Source organism: Anopheles gambiae, chromosome 3 (assembly GCF_943734735.2).
Source record: "Anopheles gambiae chromosome 3, idAnoGambNW_F1_1, whole genome shotgun sequence".
NCBI lineage: Eukaryota > Metazoa > Arthropoda > Insecta > Diptera > Culicidae > Anopheles > Anopheles gambiae.
This window is the reverse complement of record NC_064602.1, coordinates 83,096,952-83,119,263: the sequence shown is the minus strand read 5'-3', so window position 1 is coordinate 83,119,263 and position 22,312 is coordinate 83,096,952. Positions and strand designations below refer to the sequence as shown.

General features: G+C 39.6%; 1 protein-coding gene across 1 annotated transcript in view; it reads left to right on the top strand.

Annotated features, from left to right (window-relative positions):
* Window positions 1–22,312, top strand: part of LOC1278350 (solute carrier family 12 member 4) — a 157,105-nt gene that overhangs the window by 556 nt on the left and 134,237 nt on the right. Inside the window, exons 2-3 of the mRNA XM_061653678.1 lie at window positions 2,238–2,864; window positions 12,864–13,674. Of these exons, the coding sequence (XP_061509662.1) occupies window positions 13,575–13,674 (100 nt within the window). The 5' untranslated portion in view covers window positions 2,238–2,864; window positions 12,864–13,574. The remainder of the gene's footprint in view (window positions 1–2,237; window positions 2,865–12,863; window positions 13,675–22,312) is intronic.

The window sequence follows — 22,312 nt, the reverse complement described above, 5'->3', positions numbered from 1 at the left end:
CTCTAAGTAATGTGCCGTTTCGCTGACGAGTGACAAGTGCCCGTTTGAAAATAAATGATGAACAAACTCGAGAACATAATAGGTCAAAGGTGGCATACTATTGCCGAGTTAAAACTGGAACATATTAGTGACTTATAACGATTGATAGATCCTGTAGTTTAGTTCATATCACACGTTGAAATATGACGTTGGAAAGCCAACGTAACGTTAAACAGATCAATGCATCAAAAGTTGAATAGTTGATTGTTGTTTGTGCCTTGGATTCTTCTGTAATGACTTCAAATTGTAAGGAATTAGTCCTGGAAAGCGTAAAGATATCAGACAATCAGGGTGAAGTAACAAAACATTCATGTTAAGTTTGATACCAAATTTTTGGTAGTTGAAGTGGAATCGCTATAGCATTGAAGATGATTTCTGGTATAAATAGTATGTCAATAATCTACCGACCTATGAGGGATGTATCGTCTATTTATTGCCACCGTATTTAGAAGGTTCTGCCCCAAGACTCTAGATAGAACAGACATTTATTGGATTATATAATCGGGAATAGGTTCATAACAACCTCAGTTAGTTCGATTCATCAGCAATTCTGAAAACGCGAACTTGAAGAAAATCCGTCATCACTAATAGATAAAGCATATCATATGATTTTGTTAACAGTTTTTGATCTCCACATTATAAGCGTATTTTATTGGTAAAATTTTGGCTATTACCAATATCATTTGAAATTTCGAGTCCAGGAGAACATTGATTCCTCTAAACCTGTTGAACGCACTCCATAGATCAGAGTTCCTCAGATGCTCGATCATCATCTCCATCAGAAAAGATCAGATCGTCTCGATCACTCGTGTGCTGAAATCGCATAGTTTTACCAACTACTCCAACATTCCAACAGTTCCTAGAATACTAAATTACCTGAGGTCGAGTACAAGGTTTCACTGGAAGATGCTCGATAGGGTTTATTTTCAATCTTGGATATCTACAAAGTATCAATAATTAGTTGAAACTTATAGAATCATCAGCCATGTCGATACAACCGTTATTGTGGACATTAAATCAGTTTATGAACATTCAACTTCAAAACATACTCTATTAGAGCTGATGCCTGCTTTCATATAAACCAGCTATTTAATCATCTTTCCTATGGACTTATTCTTCTTCTTCGACACAACAACCATGATCGGTCAAGCCTTACCTGAACCACTAGTGGCCTTGGTTTTCAGTGACTGATTGATTACCCATAGCAGGATAGTCAGTTCTACGTAAGGGGTGGGGGGGGTCATGATCCATATGAGATTAGAGCCCATGGCGGGCATAAGGGCCTTACGGGCATGACAAGATCTAAAGGCAGCGACTAGTTAGGGAATTATACCTAATCAGGTGTGTCGAATCATTGGCATTTAAACAGTGAAAACTTCGATGTTATGAATAGACCCACGTCAAATTGTCACCTGATATGATAACCTAATGGGAAATCGAATTGGAATTGACATGATCTAGCATGCATTTAACTATCTTGGAGTTTAAACTTGATCTTGAGAAGATGTCTAACTGCCTCTCACTGATACCTAAATGACAATTCTATCTACCATCTTGTCTAAGAATATATATGTTGGACATGCATAGACCCTTCACACTCTTCTCAACATTCTTCAGAAACCCCCCGGAGAGATAAAACATGCTAACCGTAGAATGAAAGAACGCAGCCAAAAGAGCATTGATAAAAGAGCTATCTATCACTAAAGCGGGTGGTGTATCAAATAACAGCCTAGGCGAGATGCTGAAGGGGAACGGACGAGGAGATAGGTTCTGTGCTTCTCTGACTAGGCGTTCTCCAACCGATATCATATATAGGTCTGTTATCTCTCTTACCAAGCGTTTACTCTGCGACCAAACAGCAGTAGAAGAAGAAGCACCGTTTTGTTGGTGGTGTGACCGAGCCCGAACCGATCGTGTACTGCTCGGAGTGCTGCAACACACACGCGCAATACCCCTCCCCGTCCCGCTTGCCGCTATAAACGACGATTAATTGAAACTAATTCGCCTTCGGCATGTAGTTTCAACGATTGGGCCGGCGTTGTGCCGTTGTGCAGGCACCAGATCGAAATTCATTGTTGTGGCTGGTAGTAGTGCTGTACCGTGATCGCGAACAGAGCAAAACACACAAACGGTTTAGTGATTGGGAAACGATTGAAAGTCGAATTTAATTTGTTCAGAGTGTCTCTATTTCTCTCCAGCAAAATAAGCGTTAAATCCACATTGATTTCCCCATTTTTAAAACGGTTAAAGTGTGTTTTAGGAGCGAATGAGCAGCACATGGTAAAGTGATCGTGTCGTGTTTTAGTGTGTGCAATTACTACGAGCTACTAATTCGTACTGGAAAATTCGACCATTTTCCCACATCGGTTCTGTGCTCAGCACGCGTGTGAGAGTGCACCAAAGCAAACGATTTGCAGCAGCAACTGGCAAACGGCAAAATACGCAACCACGACGATACGCATACCCGTCTGTGGTGTGCGCCATAAAATGTAAACCGATCGATACCGTCCGATCAATAGTGAGTGGAGACGCGTGTGTGGCCCCCGGTGGTGTGGTATTGGCGAGCAATTTTGCAGACACACGCACCCCTATGCGAGGGGGTGGGGGGATGGTGTTGTGAGTGAATGTGTGTTTGTTTGTGTGATGCCCAAGGGTTGGTGAAGGTGGTGACGCACAGAGCAGCGTCGCACGGCAACGCAGCTGCAACTGTGACCGGGTCTGTGTAGTGCATTGCTTGAAATTGTAAACTCGCGCATTTTGGGGTGGTTCGACGTTAGTGAGTGTGTGGCGTGCTCTTGCCGCAGTTGCTGCTTGAGAAAAAAAAGGTAACTACTGTTTGGCCTAAGAAGGAGAAGGAGGGGTGCGTTTTTGGTCGCATCCGCAGCCAGCCAGTGGTGCGAAACTGGCTCGATACAAGGCGTGTGTACCTGACCCTGACACGCTGCACTTGCCCCAGAATCGTTTGATTTTTTGGCCGTTTTCTCGGTAAGCCGGCGGAGGCACGACGGTCGAGCAGTTTGCTATTGACATTAATTTATTCAGCAAGGTTCAGCGTGTCTGCCTCTTTGTATCGCTATGTGGCGCGATCAATAGGGGTAAATCGATGCGTACTTCTGCTAGAACGTATTGGAAAATGTTTAGACGGGGGAGCAATGATGATGATGATGATGATGTGAACCAATTGGATTGAAAATTCCTTTCCCACTCACGGTTTAAGCTGCATCTCGGCATAAATCTATCGCAAATCTTAGCACATGCTTCGCATTGGAGCGGGTTTCCGGAAACGGCGATAAAATCGTTCCAACAGACGAATGGCGAAGACTGCATTCTTTTTAGATAAACAAAACGCACCCTTCCGCTCCCTTGTTGCTTGGAACGGGCTAGAAGAGTATCGCGTTGTTGATGACTAATAACGCAACAGGAATGTAAACACAACTGTTCGAACGGGGAGCGGTTGGTAATAGATCGATCGGCTTTAATGTAGCTTCTGTTCAGTGTTATTTGCGTACGATATAATTTTGAAACTTAACATATAATCTTCGTAGATAACAATTGCTGTGATAATGGAACTTTTATTTACCCCGTTTGTTTACTATTCAAATTAAAATACGATCACATGGTGTGAATTTTATTCAAATGATTCATGAATTTACAAACAACGTTTCAACGGACGCTCATTGAAGGATCAATGAATACACGACCATAGGTGTATTATTCGGATAAAGCTAAAAGGTTCTTTGGATATTAATAATTAGATAATTGTTAAACAGATAGCACATTCAAAATACAATAGGATAGTAGGAGGTTTTACAATTCCAGCTAGTTTTTTTCCTATATAGATTGACATTAGACGACTGAAATTATGTCAATATACACACTTCTACAAACAAACTAAACTTCTAACTTCTAATACAAACTAAACTTTAAAGTTTCCAAAATCGTACAAAAACAGTCCAAAATTTAAACAGCAAATGTATTTAAATGGCAAAAAAAAAATACGGAAAGAATACTGGGGGTAATCCGTAAATTACGTATTACCAAAAATGATAAATAAAAAGGAATCGAACCACACTTCGAACGGAAGAATGTACCTTTTCTCTTCATAAGCGTTACGTTATTTATAGATGGCCCCTTATCTAAAACATCTCGGTATAGCGGATGTAGCGTTGACATTATTTATTTATTAATTTATTTATTTAATATAACATATGATTAATCAAGATCATATTATGTACTGTACGATTGACAAACATTTGTTTGGAGCTACGAAAAAGTGGCTGATCATTCTTCAAACTTGTTTATTAAATATTCACTTTTGACCTGATCAACATCTTGGTCCGTTAAACAATAAAATGATAACCAACCCATGAATTACTTTTAGACCAAACGATCTATACACGTTTGTTCCGCTGATGATTGACCCATAAAAGCATCGAGCACATATAAGTTTGTAAAGAAGTGTCTGTAAGTCTCAAAATAATGTTAAAAGACATCGCAAACTTCTCTTTAGGGCCTACTTTTTATAGGAAGTAATTGTAAGTTTATTTACTCGTTAGCTGCATAAATGATTTATTTCAAACATACAACAATGTAACAGGAATAACTAAAAATGTCAGTTGTAAAATGATGTAAAACAATTATGTTGTATAGTCGTGTAAGTATTCGTTTACATTCACAGCCATTAATGCGGTTATTCGTCGGCTACTTAGGAATTATTACAGGACAGAAATAACAAAGAGTATGCCAGAGATACTGTGCAAAGATTTACAGCTGCCTCCCAGCCCAAACCGGTGGCAGTATCGATTAGCGATCTTCGATTACGATTGTTTGTCGCTTGTTTAAAAAAAACATTAATTTTTCTTATCTACGAAGCAACAAACCGGCGTTTTCTTTATCGCGTGTGTTTGAAAGGAGGCGCCCATAAATCACGTACCCATGTGTTGATAAAATAATGATTTAAATTGTAATTATGATCTTCGAAGCCATTGAGCAAACTAATTAACTGGAACAAAAACAACAACAACAACAACAACAACGGTGTTATCGACACAGTATCTGATAGGGCAAACAACCACGTGCTGTGTATGTTTTTGAAGTTCGACAAAAGTCTTGTGACTTTTCTTATCACACACTGAGCCGTTTATCGTGCGTTGTGGCGTATCGTTTTATGTTTTAAAGCGTGTTTCTTTTGCTTCCCTCTTTAAATGGGAGTATTTGAAATGTGAGCGTATGTGTGATAATTGCCATTGCTTCAATCGTCTACGGACGAAGCACAAACAACACGAAGGACGTAGACGATGGGTGCGTTATTATGCTACGCCTAAGGTTGGGGAAGGCATATCAATTGCGTGCATCTAAATGATTATGCATATTTCATGCACCGATCAGGTTGAATTATTAAGAAGGGGAAAGAACGAAAACTTATTGATTTGCCCAAAACAAGTAAAGATTTAAATTTTCTAGGTTTATAAGTCTGGTTTGGCTATGGATGAGACTCAGTTTTTAAATTACAAGAAATTAAATTCAAAATCCTGTTCAAATTATTGTTGATTTTGAGGCCAAATTTAGCGCCAGCGACTGTAATTTAACCTTCACATTTACATGCTAAGTCCATTAAGATATCCACAACCTCACACTGACAGAGACCTCGTTCATAGATAAAACCTTCATTTTCATGTTTGAAGCTGTCTATCCGATAACACACGCATGATAACACCGTACTGTACTATTCCCCCGTTTGGAAGTTGGTTACCCTGTTGTCGACAACTGCTTGTTGTGGAAGAGGCATGTCGATCCCGTCCGGAAGAGAGGTGTTTATTTAATGACCTGTAGCTAGTCACTTTTTTCGGAACTGACAGGTAATGACACCTTGATGCTACACCGTATGTCCATCCATAAAAGTGTTTCATGTTGATGAGTACACCTGTTACATACTACCACAACCCCCTCGGGCTGACGCGGGGTAAGGGTAAATCGTTTCATGTCCCCATTTTTGGAGCACTTCATTGCACTCATATTCCGGGGCCGAAATATTTCACTTCCATTGCACAATGGGCATTTGCCGGGATGAAATTCAAAAAATCAACTTTGTAATAGCGCAATTCCAAATAATAGGTTTTAAAACTAAGGGTTAAACTAAGAAAAATACCAAATATGAGCTCTGTATCTGTTCTGGTTCTCTAGAAAACACCTCTCAAAGTCGAGATTTGTTAAAAAAAACGCAGAAAAATTTTCACTTTTTTGGAAAACTTTGAACCTTTGTAACTTTTTCAAATATGAACCGTTTTTGATAAATTTAGACATTTTATAAAGGATATTTAGTCAGCTTTATAAACACATGAAAAATTTTGAGCTAAGTTAATTTTATGCAAAAATATACGATAATAACTGAAGAAACCTCCTGAAAATTTTCATCATTTTAACTTTTGACTTGATGCCATTATAAAAGTGGCGTAGAGTGGCGTTGTCTCATATATGTCACATCATAGTGTAATATATATACTATCAATCTGTGAAGAAATATTCTGCGAAAGTTTGCGAACGCGAATTTTATTGAAGTTTTTTCACATCAACTTTTTCTAAAAACAGACACATGCGTAACTAGGCGGCTCCATAGGTGCCCAGTGTAGCGTATTTCGTGTTTTCTACAAAAATATATTCTACGTGCTTTTGATCAACTTTCATTTCAATTACGAAGCTGTGTATCTTAGTTTCAGCTCATGTACTTATCTGATATGTAAATTTCTATTCTAACCTAACTTTATCATTAAATATAATGAAGCAAATCAGAACCAAATACCTTTTGGTCCTACTGCAGATTATATATAAGGATATAAGGAAAATACTCGCAACTCGTACGACTTAACAACATGCCCATCATGGGTTCAAGCCCCAAATAGACCGTGCCGCCATACGTAGGATTGACTATCCTGCTATGGGGGGAAATCAATAATTAGTCACTGAAAGCCAAACCCACAAGAGGTAAAGGCAGGCCTTGACCGACAACGGTTGTTGAGCCAAAGAAGAAGAAGAAGATAAGGAAAATAATTCTTAAATTATACGCATAACAGGAAAACGTTATGAATGCAGTAGCATCTATTGGCGTTTTGGGAGAAGAAACTCCCAAAACTCATGACAAACTAAATATAAGGATAGAGGGGAGATGCTACAAATAATATTTTGCAAGAAAGAAAATGCATCCAGAAGGACATTTTGTATAATGAGCTGTATTCCTCTGATTCGTTAACCAGTTCAATATCAGTAGCTACACGCACTAAAACAAAGACAGGGTTTAACTTTACAAATGAAGTAAATACTTAGTTTGTAGCTATCGAGCAATTTTGAATTTTCCAGATAGTTGTAAAACCAAGAAGGAATTTTTAGTTTTATTACCCCTTCTGAAGGCAGTACAGCACTTGGAAAGGTATTGGATGAATATTCAAAGACAAACAATATGTGCTGCTTTTCATTACGAATATAGGAAGTACTTTATTTCAAAGCACCTGCTCTATCTAATTATTTAAATGCCTTTATTCATGTCTTTAGAAAAGTGAACTAGACGTCAGGAGCTTGTAATAGCATCCACCTAAGTTGTGTATGTAAATTTTTAATATTTGTACTACCTGTGAGTAAAAGTGACGAGAATTAGCTACAATTGTCCTATACAATGCAGAAAAAGTTATCTTATTCAATATTATTATGTTTTGTTTATATATTATTGTTATTATTATTTATTTAATCTTCATTATGAAACATTACAGTATATTTTAAAATGTTTTATACTATTAGCAACAAATAATACAAGAAAAAAAACATACAAAATTAATAAAACTAAGCAAAGATCCCTTAAAACACTATTTTATGTAGCGCCACCTGGTGGTATGGATGCGAACTACAAATAAAATGTTATTTACTATCGTAATACTTTACTACAAACGATAAAAACTAACAATTTCTGCAAAAATAATTTTATCCCGCAATTTGTTCTAAACTGCCCATTGTGCATTGGTGCCGTTGGTCCGGCAATTGGTTGCCATAACAATCTGTCTATGTGTGTGTGTGTGTGTGTGTGTGTTCTCTTTCATTGAATGGTGTTGTAGAGATGGACGATCGATGCTTGGGTACCTCCTTCGCCGATACTCAATCAAAACGCTTCCAACTCCTTATCGTTTCCGACCGTCGTAGCAAGCGATCGCTCCATCCGTAGATGGGGGAAAGGCCCTGCGGTGGCCAGTAGTTACGCGGTTCAATTCAATTGCCAGTTGATCCAAATAGCCAATTGGAATCGATCGTAAAGGTTGATGGGACGCTGCCTCTAAATTGATATGTTAGACGCTTTTCGTCGCATAGCAGCACCCGTATACGGCGGCTGTCCCTACACACTGTGGATGTTGAAGGCCGCCACCGGAGGGAGGGACTAGAAAATTAAAAGAGTTTTGTATGGGTTCGTGAAAAGGGGTGGCTGTGTGAAGGCTTGTCCATTAAATTGGTTGGTCGGTGCTGAATGCGTGTGGTTTGAAAATAATGTTCCTTACCCGATTGAGGGCTATTTTTGAGCTGGAGTGCTTCCTGAATTCGAGTTTTATCATGTAACACATGCCTACGAATCTAACATACTCAATAATACAACAATAGTATTTTAGATTTTATTTAGAAAATACAAACGGTATTATTTAAAAAATCATAATGAATACAAAGTGTGTTGAAGCTTTCTAGAGTCCTTTGAGAGTGTTCATTTAAGGTTACTTACTTCTTCGTCTTCATCTTCTACTATTTATCGTAACGTCCTACGAGATCAATGCCGGTCTATACAGACTTTTGAGACTAATTTATACATTACCATGCAGCCGGATAGACAAATAGTCTTGCTACGAAGGGATGGTCAACACGAGGATGGAATCCGTGATCGCATGACGGGCATGTTTTTAGTTATACGAGTTGACGACTGTACCACGGGACCACCGCCGCAATAAGCCTTTTAGATGACATATGTTTTACGTCTGATTTTTATGTCCTAACGTAATACAAAGTGCTCGTAATAACTTTTCCTGTATAAAACCCTAATTTCCAATAATCAATAATCCGCATGTTGAGTAACGTAATAAATTCCACCATTTTACACATAAAAGCCACGTATTTCTCAACCACTCGCTGTCGCTGTCCGTCGTCTTAACCTTCCTCACTAATCTATACATTAAATTTCTCCTCGTTATGAAATCGTTTATCGCATTTGCTAATTGTCCCACCCCAAAAGCCGGGTGTTGCATAAATGATAAAATGTTCCAGAATAAAGAATAACGTAGCCACAGATATAAGACAAGGTAGTGCTGGGCCCGCACACTGGGGTGTGGACGCTCAATCCCACATAAGCCCGGTGCCGAGGTTTATTGACATCGATTTTAAAACCGCTGTCCACCTGTATTCCCCGTACAGTTTTGCCTGGCAGCTTGGAGAAGGAGTCCAAATGGGCCCAAGGAATGTCACCTAGAAACATTGGGAGCACACTGAGCGGACCTTGTATCAGGGCGGCAAAACGTTCGATGACCAAAGTCACGTTTTATTTTCCAATGTTAAATATAACGAAAAGCTAATTCCAATATCTTCCTGCGGGGATTAGATTACGTACGCGCGAACCCAACTGTAGCACCGCCAGCAGAAGATCGAGCTGATATCTGTTGGGCTTTCTTACGCGTGCGTGTATCTGAAGTCTTCTTCCCAGTGTGCACCGGGGTCGGGACCATTTCAAAGCCGAACCGTACTTGGGCTGTGTACGCGTTACGCCCGTTATCTTCCTTCCGATACTGCAATGGCCTAAATTTGAGGTTTTACGAATCTGCAGAGAACCAAGCATCAGCTAATAGGTCCAGGGGGGGGGGGGTGATGCGGGGTTTCGAGGTGGTCTCCCGCGTACTATCTTTGATAACACGTTTACACACAAAACACACACTGCTCCCGGTCCCCATCGTTGTTTCATCGTTTCTAGTCTAAAACATTACCCCCTGGCTTTAGGAGAGACGGCGTTGGTATATCACACGATTAGTCACACCAGCTGGAGGAAACCAGAAGGTGTTTCACCCCACCTTTTAAAGTGGCATTTCTTATCGCCCATCAGAGAGACTGCTGGTTGGCCCCTCCCCTGCCCACAATTTAGCTGGACGGTGTGCCTACTGTAAGCCGGTTGTCAATGGCCAAGATTTTTGGCAGGTTTTCAGTCGACGTTTAGCGATTGATGGTCGGTGTACCGGGTGCGATTATCGTGCGTGTCGAGGTTGTTGGTTTTTAATAGTGTTTTTTTTTTGTTCAATCGTGCGATTATTGAAGAGGTAATATTACGTGTATTTACTTTGAAGTTGATCGAGAAATAATGAAAAATTAAGAATTTATTAGTAAAATTGAGAGATTTCTGAAGTACAGAGATATAGTGCAAAAAACGATTGCATTAACTGATTTAGCAATTTTATTGTGAGTTAATTTGTACGACTTCAAACATGAAACAATAAAGAAATTGAATAACATCAGCCTGGCACCACCACACTTCTTACAGTGCATTCGTTCAAGTTCGTATCGGTGCCAACGTAAACCCATGGGATTAAAAAAAGGTTTCGTTCGTGTCCGAAGCCTCGAATAAAGCCGCAGGATTATGCAGTCAGGATTTGTTCGAGAATAGCATATCTGATCTGACTGGACACAATGGGAAACAGCAACGGGGTTTTGATTGAACAGTGAGACAAACTATATGGAGTAATGCATTGTAATCGATCAGTTAAAGTGACAGTAAAATAATGGGTTAAGTGTTATGATAACTGTTATAACTGTGATACAAATCCAAATCATTTTGAATGTGAGACTATTGGCTCAGCACATATACAGTCTGTTCCCGAGTTACGCGGTTTATGCGTTCCCGACGAATCCGCGTAACTCGGATATCCGCGTAAGTCGAATTTCCCTTTTTTTTGACTAAAATACTATTGATTGCTCGGAGTTTTTTTTTTATTTAGTACTTTTATACACTTTATCATTTATTTGATATGATTCGTACAGAAAATTCTAATATTTCAGGCTTTTAAGCGGTTTCAATTTGTTAGCAAAAAGGCAACTTCTACCGAACTTGAAGCAAATTGTACTGATTTGACATTTAATCTGTCAAATTTCAAAAACCGCGTATCTCCGAATCCGCGTAAGTCGAGAACCGTCCCATATAACCAAGATACCGAAAACGCCACCAATTTCTTGTACTAAAAATCCAGTTCCATCAAACAAAGCTAAAAAACTATCAGTTTGGTGGGTTAAGCCACACGGCTACAGAAGCAGCCACTTCAATGTTGTTAAAGTCAGTTATTATGCTCGGGCAATTTATTTGCTCAACATGTTTCACCTGTGTTAAAATGTGATTTAATTGTGCAAAAGAAACAATTAAACGTGTGTGTTTAAGTTGGTTTGTTGTAAAACATTCATGTGTAATATGTGTATATGTGTGTTTGTTTACTTGCGAATGATCTCTCCATTTCGCTGGTCAGTGCATAGTTTATAGACTAATAATATTGCTGAAGTTGAAGTGCAGTGATGTAAGTGAATGAATGTAATCAATCGAAGAGCTAAAATCCTGTTCAGCATATTGACCTTAGCCAACCCTTGACCAAACTTTTCCTCAAAGCATTTTTGGAAAAGGTGGGTTAAGGGTGGGCAGGATAAATACATCGGATCGGAACTGGCAGCTCCGATTGTTCTAAAATTTGGTGGGTTAACGACTGAATCGACCACCACAAACCCACGTGGGTTTGAAGTGGTTTTACAGTGGGTTAAGGACGATTTGGTTATTTGGGGTGTAACTCGGGAACAGACTGTACTTTTTGTGTCATTACATAATTACATTACACTGTTTGAGCTAACACAATGAAGGAAAGAGTGTTGTAGTAGCAATCAGCCAAAAACAAAAATGGTATCCTAAAGATTAATTTAATATTTTCAGTATAGTTTTTCAATTGTATGTCTTAATTATGACAAAGGCTGTGCATCAATATTCGTGAAATATGTTTTAAGTTTAAGCTTTGTAGATAATTTAAGCTTATCATTAACATGAGAAGAATTCAAGAAGGCCGTTAAGAAGTCAAGAGATGAGTTCTTTGCTGAAGTATAGCAGAGACGTAAGAAATTTAAAAAAGTATAAAGAAAAAATATAAAGTATAAATGTCAAAAGCGTTTACTTTTATTTCGAATGACTAGCAATTACTCTAACCAATCTATGATGTCATACGTGATTTTTGTATATTTTGTATACAAAAATCTAAACATCTGCCCGCAAAGTAAATTATAGAACCCTTCTCCATATAGCTATTTTTAATGCAGTCAGCCCAGTTTAGAATTAAATGTACTATCCACGCTATCCTATGCAGTGAAATACATTGAAATCAAAATGACGCATATGTGGAAAAAACAGGTCCTTAAATAGCTACAAAAAAATGTTTCGAATTTAATAGTTCACCCTGCAATGCACCAATCAGTAAAACAATGAAAGGAAAAGAAACCCCGAACTGACAAACAGACAGCAAAGCCAAGGAAACATAAATCATCGTTTTGCAAAATTCGATCACATGTCGTTTATCCATTACCATATAATGGCCACAGGGTGCTTCTTCACGCAAGAAACCAAACCCAAGAAGTAGGCATAATGGGACGCCCAATGAAACGGAATAGACGACTCTCCTTCCTTCTGCTTAATTCCCCTCTCTCTCTTTTTATCACACACCAGCGAAAGTATGCAATCGCGAAGTAACAAACATATTTGTACTAATATTTTCTTCCTTTTCGTCTTTCCTTTTCCACAGGTCTGTTGTTCGAACCTGGCCTTGTTTTGAAACGGTGCAAGGCACACATATCGCTGGACGGCTTTTCCTTCCCCCGAGCACACACACACACATACCGACTCATACCCGGCATCGCGTAACTACGAGAAACCGGGTCGGGAACGTCAATTTAGCAGACAGCACACCCCGCCTGCTTCGCCTGCGGGTGTACCATTTCCCAAGCGAAAAGAGAACCGTGCTAGGTCGCGTGTGCCAAGAAGGAAAGAAATCAAAGCAATCTATGCGCGTGTGGGTTACTGTTACTCGTACTAAAATTGTGGAAAACATTTACCAAGAAAAAGTCTGAGGTGCTGTTTTTTGCCGCCGCCGTTCCAGTAGTGGGGCCGGGTAAAGTGAAACGAAGTGAATTCCGACCATTATTACGACCCCCTGGATGGTTTTGTGTGTATGTGTGTGTTGAAGAGTGTTTGATATCAGAGTTCTAAGTGGTCCCTAACCGCCCCACCCGGTGTAGGTGGTGTGTGTGTTTGTGTTTGTGGGTGGATCTAGTTGAGTGCGTTTTCGGGTAGGTCCAGTGCCGCGCGCCTTGTGTCAGAAAGTGGTTTAGGTCCATCGGTGTCCTTTTTTTGGCCGCACTTGGCTGGTGGCGTCATCGGTGCTGCTCTCCAATTTCTTGCGTACTTCTGCGAGGCACGGAAAGATCCATAAATAACACGACCACATTGACGGGCCATGGCGGAACGTTTCAAGGTTACGAAAGCGGAACAGGCGGCCGGCCTAGACGAGGAGGCGGCCGTCACCGGAAAGCTACTGTCGAGCGAAAAGCATCAAGGTAAGTTAGGCCGCGCCGGGCGCACTCTGCGGCAGCGGAATGGGCCAACTGTTTTTTGGGGTGGGTTTTGTGCGGTGGGCTGTGTGGCCTTTTACGCACCTCTCCCCGCTGGGGATTTGATTTATCATTATTTTCAACCGGTTTTCGGTTACAGCCCGGTTTGATTCGTGGCATTTATACGTTCATTAGCGAGGCCAAACCTAAGATTAAGGCACGTTCTGGAATATGACACAGTCGCGAGAAATATCTTGTGCCTGCGGGAGTAGTAATGAAAATGGTAAAATAATAATGAGAGGTTTTACTATACTAGGCAGTTTTTTTATATGAAGTTTGACTGTTTGATTTTATACCTTTAAAGGTATTAAAAGCATAAAAATCCAATTTTAACAGGAAATAAGAAAAAAACACAATTTATAAAATGAATCTTGATACAATGCATCGTGAAATCCAATATGAAGTTAAGTAATTGTCAAATGGATACAACCCGGGTGATGAATATTGTTCCACAGAAGTTTCAGCCTGTTGGCTTGAATTATAAAACGAGATTATGTTGGTTCTTGAAATATACGAATGTAACGTTCCAGGAAAGCGAGTTTAGGGCGAATTTATAAATACTTCTACCCAGTGTTGTTAATTGTCGACATTTTTTATGATATTCGCAGCAAGCGGGTGTCAAAATCATTTTTTGATCATGATATTCATGGTTACCATGACACGACTTTCTAAAAGCGGCAATCATTTTCGCAATAACAATCAATGCTTTTGCGATGACTTGATTGCAAAAAATGTAGAATGAATGTCATTTGACATTTTTCATCAGACGTCAGAACTGCTTAATCGTGCTTTAATAGATAGTTAGCCATTAAACCACTTGATATTTTCACTCAGTCAACCAGGAAAATGGTGTTCTCTTACAGGAGTATAGAAATTCACGCGAAAACACGAAAAAAGGACCAATTTTCGATGAAGGTCTAGTTCACTTGAGGTACGGCAAAATCAAAAAGTCAAATGATTGTAGCAGAAAAATATCATCGTGTCAAATGATATTTTTTCCGTGATTGTCGAATGAATGCGTGAATCTAGAATGCGATGCTTCAAAAAGTATCATTTTGTAAAATTTTATGACGACGACTATCACCGTTCGCAACACTGCTTCTGCCTCTTCTTTTTTGGCACAACAACCGTTGTTGGTCAAAAAATAAGTTAAAAAAGTTAAAGTTAAATATCTTCGAATTATTTATTGGGAAAATGTGACCAAAAAACAAGGGTATTGTTCATACATTCCGTTACATCATATATTTGGAGATAAAAGCTCCGGATTACAAGTTTACAAGACCAATAAAACAAGTAACAGTGTTAGTAAATCTTGGCTTAGCTCCTGCGATAGATGATCAATAGCATCTGGTGGAAAAGTTTACGTTACGGGTGTTCCGTTCAATCTACTATTCATATAGTAACCCCAATATCTTTCTTTTTGCGTCTTTAACACACTTTTTTAATACATTTTCACGCTTCACTCCTCTAAGGTGTTGAACAAAGATCCCCTACTGATGAAATGGATTTTACAAGCTACGTAAAAGATTAATTAGGTTCTCCTGCTTTGGAAGGCAGTGCCCTGATACCAACTGTTGGTACCAATGGAACCGGTCATATGCATCACGCAGTTGTGTCCTCATAAGTGGTTCACCAGATCTATACATTGGGTCTTGCCAAGCTATGTACAGGATGCTTGGGAATACAATTTTATTCCATTGAGTTAGTCCCGTTTATCCTTGATACAACTGTGTCGGTTGTCTTGGGTGTGTATGACTCTCTTCCGCAGATGTTTTATTCAATACCACCACTTGCTCGTACATTTTTGTATTATACTTATTAGAGTAATATTATCTTAAAGATACTTCCGTCCTTCTCAAAGCTGCAGATTGTTTTCGATCAATTCGATTTGATTTCTTCAATAAGAAGAGTAATATTTTAAAATACTTTCTTCATCAATTTTCCTCGAGCGATTTTCTAGCTCCTTTTTATAGTGTTTTGTGATACTTCCACTCTTCATTTAACCGTACAGCCATGTCAGAAACACGTAGAATTATTACCCCTTTTCATACCAACGCACAACTAAAGCAACTCAGCGAGAATGCATTATTTCCTCAGGTTGCCTACGTGCACTCGTGCTGTTCCCTTCCTGTTTTTTGTTGCTTGCATTTTCCACGGCTTGCAAATTTTACGATCCCAACCGTACGTATAAATATAACATTTAATTATTCATCCTGAAAGAAGAGCCCCCGTTTTTTTCGTTGAATATTCAATGTACTACACTTTATTTCCCCCTACATTCCCATACACACCCAGTTCTTCCTGCATATGCGGCTCGCGTTACATTATATGCGCTCACGTAGCGCTGAAGGAAACCCCGTTTTCCCTGACAACGGGCCGGATATTACTACCGGTCATTTTTCACCAGGCCCGTTATTGTGGGTGAAGTACTTAAAATAGTTGGGCTGTGTTTATTTCCGCAATCCCATATTAAACGTCCACGTGACCATGGGTGTATTATGTTTTTAACCTACTTGAATAACGCGTTGGAATGTTGCTGTTTCTAGCACAATTCAAGGGAATATTAAGTTTCTCGGAAATTAAAGTGCATCGTGACAATGCTGGAACGAGGTCGCGGCAATGTGTCATTTAATTAGCATCAATAAAGAATGTTTGGATCTTATCTTCGTCGGCAGTAGAAAGGAATGTCGTAAAAGAAGGAATGACAAAACTCCATGATGATTGCGGTTAATGATTGTACGGTTTATGCGGGTTGTGACTGCGCGAGCATTTTTTGGTTTTGTTTATTTGAATGCTGTGAATGGTTAAACTTATATCGAGCTTTGAAACAAAATGATACTAAAAAATACAAAATGTATCGTGACCAACAATCGAAAAAGCATTCATTTGGTAAACTGAACATTAATAGTTTGAGTAATAATAAGAGTATCCATTCATATTCAATTGATGATAATTTAAGAACACAAATCAACTATGACACTCACTCTGTCACCCGGGCTAATGGTTTCCAATGACTGTTTTATCATCACCATCGTCATCATCAGCATCATCATCTACTGCCCCGCCCCCATTACATATGGGGTTGCCCAGTCCGCAAACACATTCGCTTGACGGTTATTTCATTATTGTTAATTAAATAGCTTCATCGCCGGCGTTTGCCTTCGTACCCGGTGTGGCAGCAATCCTTACGAGACGAGCTGGGCGGTCTCTTCTGAAAGCCATCTTGTTAAAGATATCGGCGAGCGGGGATGGCCGCACTATCCATTGCGTATCGTATCGTGACTGCAGGGTGTGGAGGGTTGCTAGGACGCCAACACAAAACAAACAGACCGGCCAATTAATATAGATCGGACGCGGCCGAATTAAAGCGAGATTCGTTTGAAGCGACCGAGCCTACTCGTCCCTGCTGTTTTTTTTTTTGCTGTGAGTGCATTGCAAGGTTGGATAAAGTTGCGTGACATCGCCAAAAAGGGTTTATATATCTTCATTATCGATCGGCACTGGGACGCGGAAAAGCGTTCGAAATTTAAGGCACGACACCACACGCCGACCATCGTTCAGGCGTGAGAAGTAGTTCGAACCTGCCGCAAGCTGTTAGGGCCTGGTCGGAACCGGTTGATTGTTTCCAGCCCGACTCTGGCGTTTTTTTTAACCCACAGTGTATCGCTCTACAGCTCTACAGCCAATAGAGCGGGATTCCTTTCATTCACTGTGGTGCGGATGGATGGGTGGCCCTAGCGGGCGGGTGGTGGGGCTACTATTTTATTATAATTGATGCCAAAACCGATGACGTATATACACGCGGGCGGTTAAAAATATGTTGATTGAGTAGTGCCCGATTGGCTCGCGGGCAGTTTCGTAGTGGCACAGTCCAAGAATACCATCGAACGCAAAGGCCTTCGTACGATGGCTTGATAACTTCATTCACTCTGGAGTTTGGTTGGGTGAATGTGAATAACAAACATAAAGCTAATAAAGTGCGTTAGTGAGCGTCTTTCCGGGGAATGGAAGGGAGTGTTGGATTCTATTTGCCTTCACGCTTCATTGTATTGTGGATGCGGACAAATATTGGCATTATTTTATGCCTCGGCTTTGTTTCTTTCGAATGTGTATGTGTAAAAGTTAGCAGTTTTGTAGTAAAAATTAGCAGCTTACATCTTAGTAGCTTTCATACGTCAACAATTATTTAGATATTTTTAATTTCCGTATTTAAAGCAATATCCTTTATTGTTCAAAGAATAGTATATATATTTTATTTCAGGGATAAAAATGATAAATAATGGCAAAAAATATTTTTTAAACATATTGAAAAAAAAAATGTTCCACACTTACAAAAACTCTAAATTCTATTATTGCACACTTCATAGCCAATTATTGCACACTTTCTAATACACTGAAATAGACAAAAACGAGCCTTCAAATGGATGATTTTCTATCGAATAATGTCAAGGACAATACAATACACTGTTACATTATACGTTTGTCCTTTGTTCAAGCCTGAATTCCGCAAAATAAGTATCGAACCGCACGCCAATTGCAAACAAAACGCTTTCAATATGCTAGCACGGTTGATTACAATCAAAATATAAAGTGTAAGTTGTTCACAGGGCGAAATACACCTTATTTTGTGAAGCATAATTCTTAGCGGTTTTGCTAAGAAATCCATTCGATTTGATCGAAATCAGTCGAAATATTTTCATATGTGTTAAAAAAATTGAAAAAATGCTCTTTTAAAATAATAAAATTTTGGAATAAGTGGCAAAAATGCTCAAGATTAAAGGAAAAATGCTAGTTTTAATCAAAGTTTTATAAATATTTGGATAAAAAGAAGAAGAAGAAGAAGAAAAAATAAGAAGAAAAAGAGAAGGAAACACAATGAAGAAATAAATGAAATTATTTGCAGTAAATAATAAAGAACAAAATCAATAAGGTAAAGTAAGGAGCGGTCAGAACAAAAGATAACCCTAAAAAAGAAAACGTGATTTTGGAAGAATCACCAACTACCAATCAAAACAAAACCAAAAAAATACATTTTTTCGACACACGTCCAACACAATGTTGCACAAATTGGTTAAATTTGCATTCGTCTCAACAACCGAACGCTGTTGAATAGCTTCCACCAGTTGCTGGATGTAACTGCAACAGCGCTAAATGCCTGGTGGTTTATTGCAGACACACGCGAATTCAACTTGTAGCGGCTAAATTGGGCCATTGCACTGTACAAAACGAAACAGTATGACGGACACACGGAGGAGAATTATGATTTCTGGTCGCTGGTAAATAGCAACACAACACCGGAGGGAAGTGTTGTCGTCGTTGTCGAATGGGTTGGAATATTTTAAGGATTTTATATTCATGGTTGATTAGTAAAATGAATATAAAGGATTGTATTGGCACAATTTTACAAATACTAGAATATGGTTTGTGAAAAAAGAATTGCAATGTAAAGTACAAAGGCGATCCATTTTATAACTTCACTGCGTTAAGGTGATAAAAGTTTTATAGCTTTACTTTACGGATTAACACAATTTCTTTATCTTTAGGACAGTTTTCAGCACAATTTAATTAAAGCCAAAACCCCAAAAAAAGACTCAATTTTCATGGCAGAAACGGCTTTCGCTCGTCTAGATTACAGGGAGGGATTATGATAAATTAAGCCCCCTCGAAAACGATACAGTTTCAACGCCACTCACGGTAAAAAAACGGTTCACAGAACACCAAACGCAAACAGTATAATTCGAACCGGATATCGGGACACACACCACCATCACCCTAGTGAAGCTCGTGACACCCGCCGCCCTCCTCGATGAGACGATTGTGGTGCGAAAAAATAAAACTGCACCCCACATTGGCCGAACAGGTTTATTTATCAAATTTTATGCCAAAACGAACGCTCCCGTCGTCGCTGCTTCCCCACGGGGAGAGGGGAAAGTGTATCCCTTGACAGTTGACAGTTGGATATGGAGCGGAGAGAGAGAGGGGGGGTTCGTGCATGAGTGATGGGGTCATCTTTTTTATTTAGCTTCTCCTCTTTTACTGTACACTTGACGTGGTGCTTCAAACGGTGTCCGCGCCCGGTGCCGAGCCGTTGCGGTGCGTCGTTGCGGTTGTTGTGCTGCCGGGACATGCATTTGAGACCGACCCGACCGATCCACGTACGCACTCCCATACCTCACACAGCAGCAGGACAGGAGGAGGAGAGCAGGTTTGGTTAGGTAAATTCGTTCGATAATATATTTTTAGTTTCGTCGTCGTCGGCCACGGGCAAGGTTGTCAAGGGTGCACCAGTATTACGCAAGATCCCGAACACGTCGGCGGACTCGAAGGAGGAAGAGGACGTTATTAAATAGACATTTTCCAGCTGTAATTGTTTGTTTGTTTGTAAGGTTTCCGTTTTGCGTGCCGTACTCTTTTGAACGGCGGTCATTTGCTTGTGAAGGGTAGGTCAGGGCTGAGATTTTATTACCTCTTCCCCTTCTCAAAGTACAGTGGAGTTTCAAAGCAAAGCAGTTTAATAGCCTTAATTTGAGTAAATAAAGATGTGAAAGTGCTGCATGATTTGTTTACTATTCACCATTGCCATTCACTATAAATAGTCGAAAAAAAATTCAAAGTGGATGAGCAAATAGTTACTGAAATGCTATAAAATGTCTGCTATAAAAATCCCGAATACTACATTCATGCTATAGTTCATTCTGCAAAATTTGTATGTTTTAGGCCTTGAAATTCATTATATATGATTTAGGAAAATATTACGACATCAATTACATATATTGTTTTTTTTAAAGAAAATTAAACGATTTTAATCTCTTTTCATTCAATTCGCCTAACAACAAAATCCTACTTCCTATAAAAAAAAGTCAACCATAACGACGCTCAGAGCACCGTGCCTTCAAGCAGAAACCGACAAAAGTGCAACGTTCCATATCATAAATCATAATTAATTGAGTGGCAAATATTCGTCAACGATAGTTCACGCCCATGGCTGTTGCTCTTGCCCCTGGGACGTGCTAAAAATACAAACCGTTCGCCCCAAACCACCAGCTCATACACTCTAAGTATATGGGCGATTTGTTTAGTATTTGGCTGATGATTCTTCTTGCTGCTAGCCCTTCAGAATCATTTCATTTTATTACCCGTCTGTCGAAGATGACACAAAAAAAGAGTCGACAGTCATACTTCTACCACCATCCTCCTTGGGCGAAAGAAGTCCTGTGTGTGATGGTTCGAAGAAAAATCGAAGAACAAGCAGTGAAAAAACTGGGTCAATGCCAGTCAGTACTAATTAGTGGCCCCCGACAGCTGGCGTGTGTGTGTGTGTGCAAGGAGGGCGAAACTTGAAGCTCGTCCAAGTAAGCGACACGATTTTCAGCTCGGGTCAGCGAAACTCTAAGTCGTATCGTACCCACCCACTGACCGACCGGCATCGATTGTTTGAGCACGGCACCTACTAATGGACATGACAAACAGAAACGCTCGTAGAGGGGTGAAACTTTCTATTCCTTTGGGTGAATAATGGAACGGTTTGAATTTTCCTTTCTCACTTTTACCCGGCTTAGGGTGCCCTCTGGTGGAGAGTAGCAGGATTGTTTTATGGCAAACAAGGAAAAGGATATATTTATGGCACGAATCCATACAAAAGTTCTCTTAGTTTTTTTATAGCAAAGCTCATCTAAAGCTTTTCTACTCGTTTCTGCATATCAATATTCTGACTTACTGAAATGGCCACAGCAACCTGTTGCTGTTGGAAAAATGTTACAGACGGTGTTAATTATAAGTTTCGCTACTGCAGCCCATAAACCATCGCGTGTTTATTTAGTCTGTGCAATAGTGTGGACGGGAAATAATTTTAAGTTGAACGTTCGCCGGGGTATAGGTTCGTGTAAATTATGCAGTTGTTTGATGCAGCTAGTCACGCGCGACTAGCGACTGCGCTGCACTCTGCGGGAAGGAGCAGCTGTTATTTGGAGGTTAGCGACCTTTGTAAAGGTACTTAATTGCGAATGCATGTAATTGGTGGGTTGGATAAATAAAACCCTTTAAATTTGATTACTACCGGACATAATTTTTATAAAACAATTACCGAAGAGGGACACAACCGAAAAAGGACGAATTACAATAACTGATAATGGGTAAATGTCTTATAAACTGTGGAGCGTAGATTTTTGGGATCCTATTTTTGTTTTATTCTCCCTTTTTTTGCTCTTTAACGTAACACAGTTTATCGTCCTACCTCTTCCTGCTACGATCCTTCCTCTTTACGCGTGTTTGTCCCGTGTCCCATCTCCATCCTTTTTACGAACCCTATTCCCTTCTTTATCGTATTAACCTCTGCCGAATTGGTTTCGCTTCATACACCGAGACGCGAAGGTGCGTGCAACAGAGTTCATTTATCGGAAATTGAAAATTCATCATCGATAGATAACGGCCCACCTGCTGACGCTGAAAACATCGTTTTCAACCGAAGCGTACTACTGCGTACCGTTGTGTATGTTTTTTTTTCACATATACACACAACAAAAAAACACGAGTATTGGAATTTGAATACCATCAATTTCAGTACCTGCAAGCTACCACCGCTTCA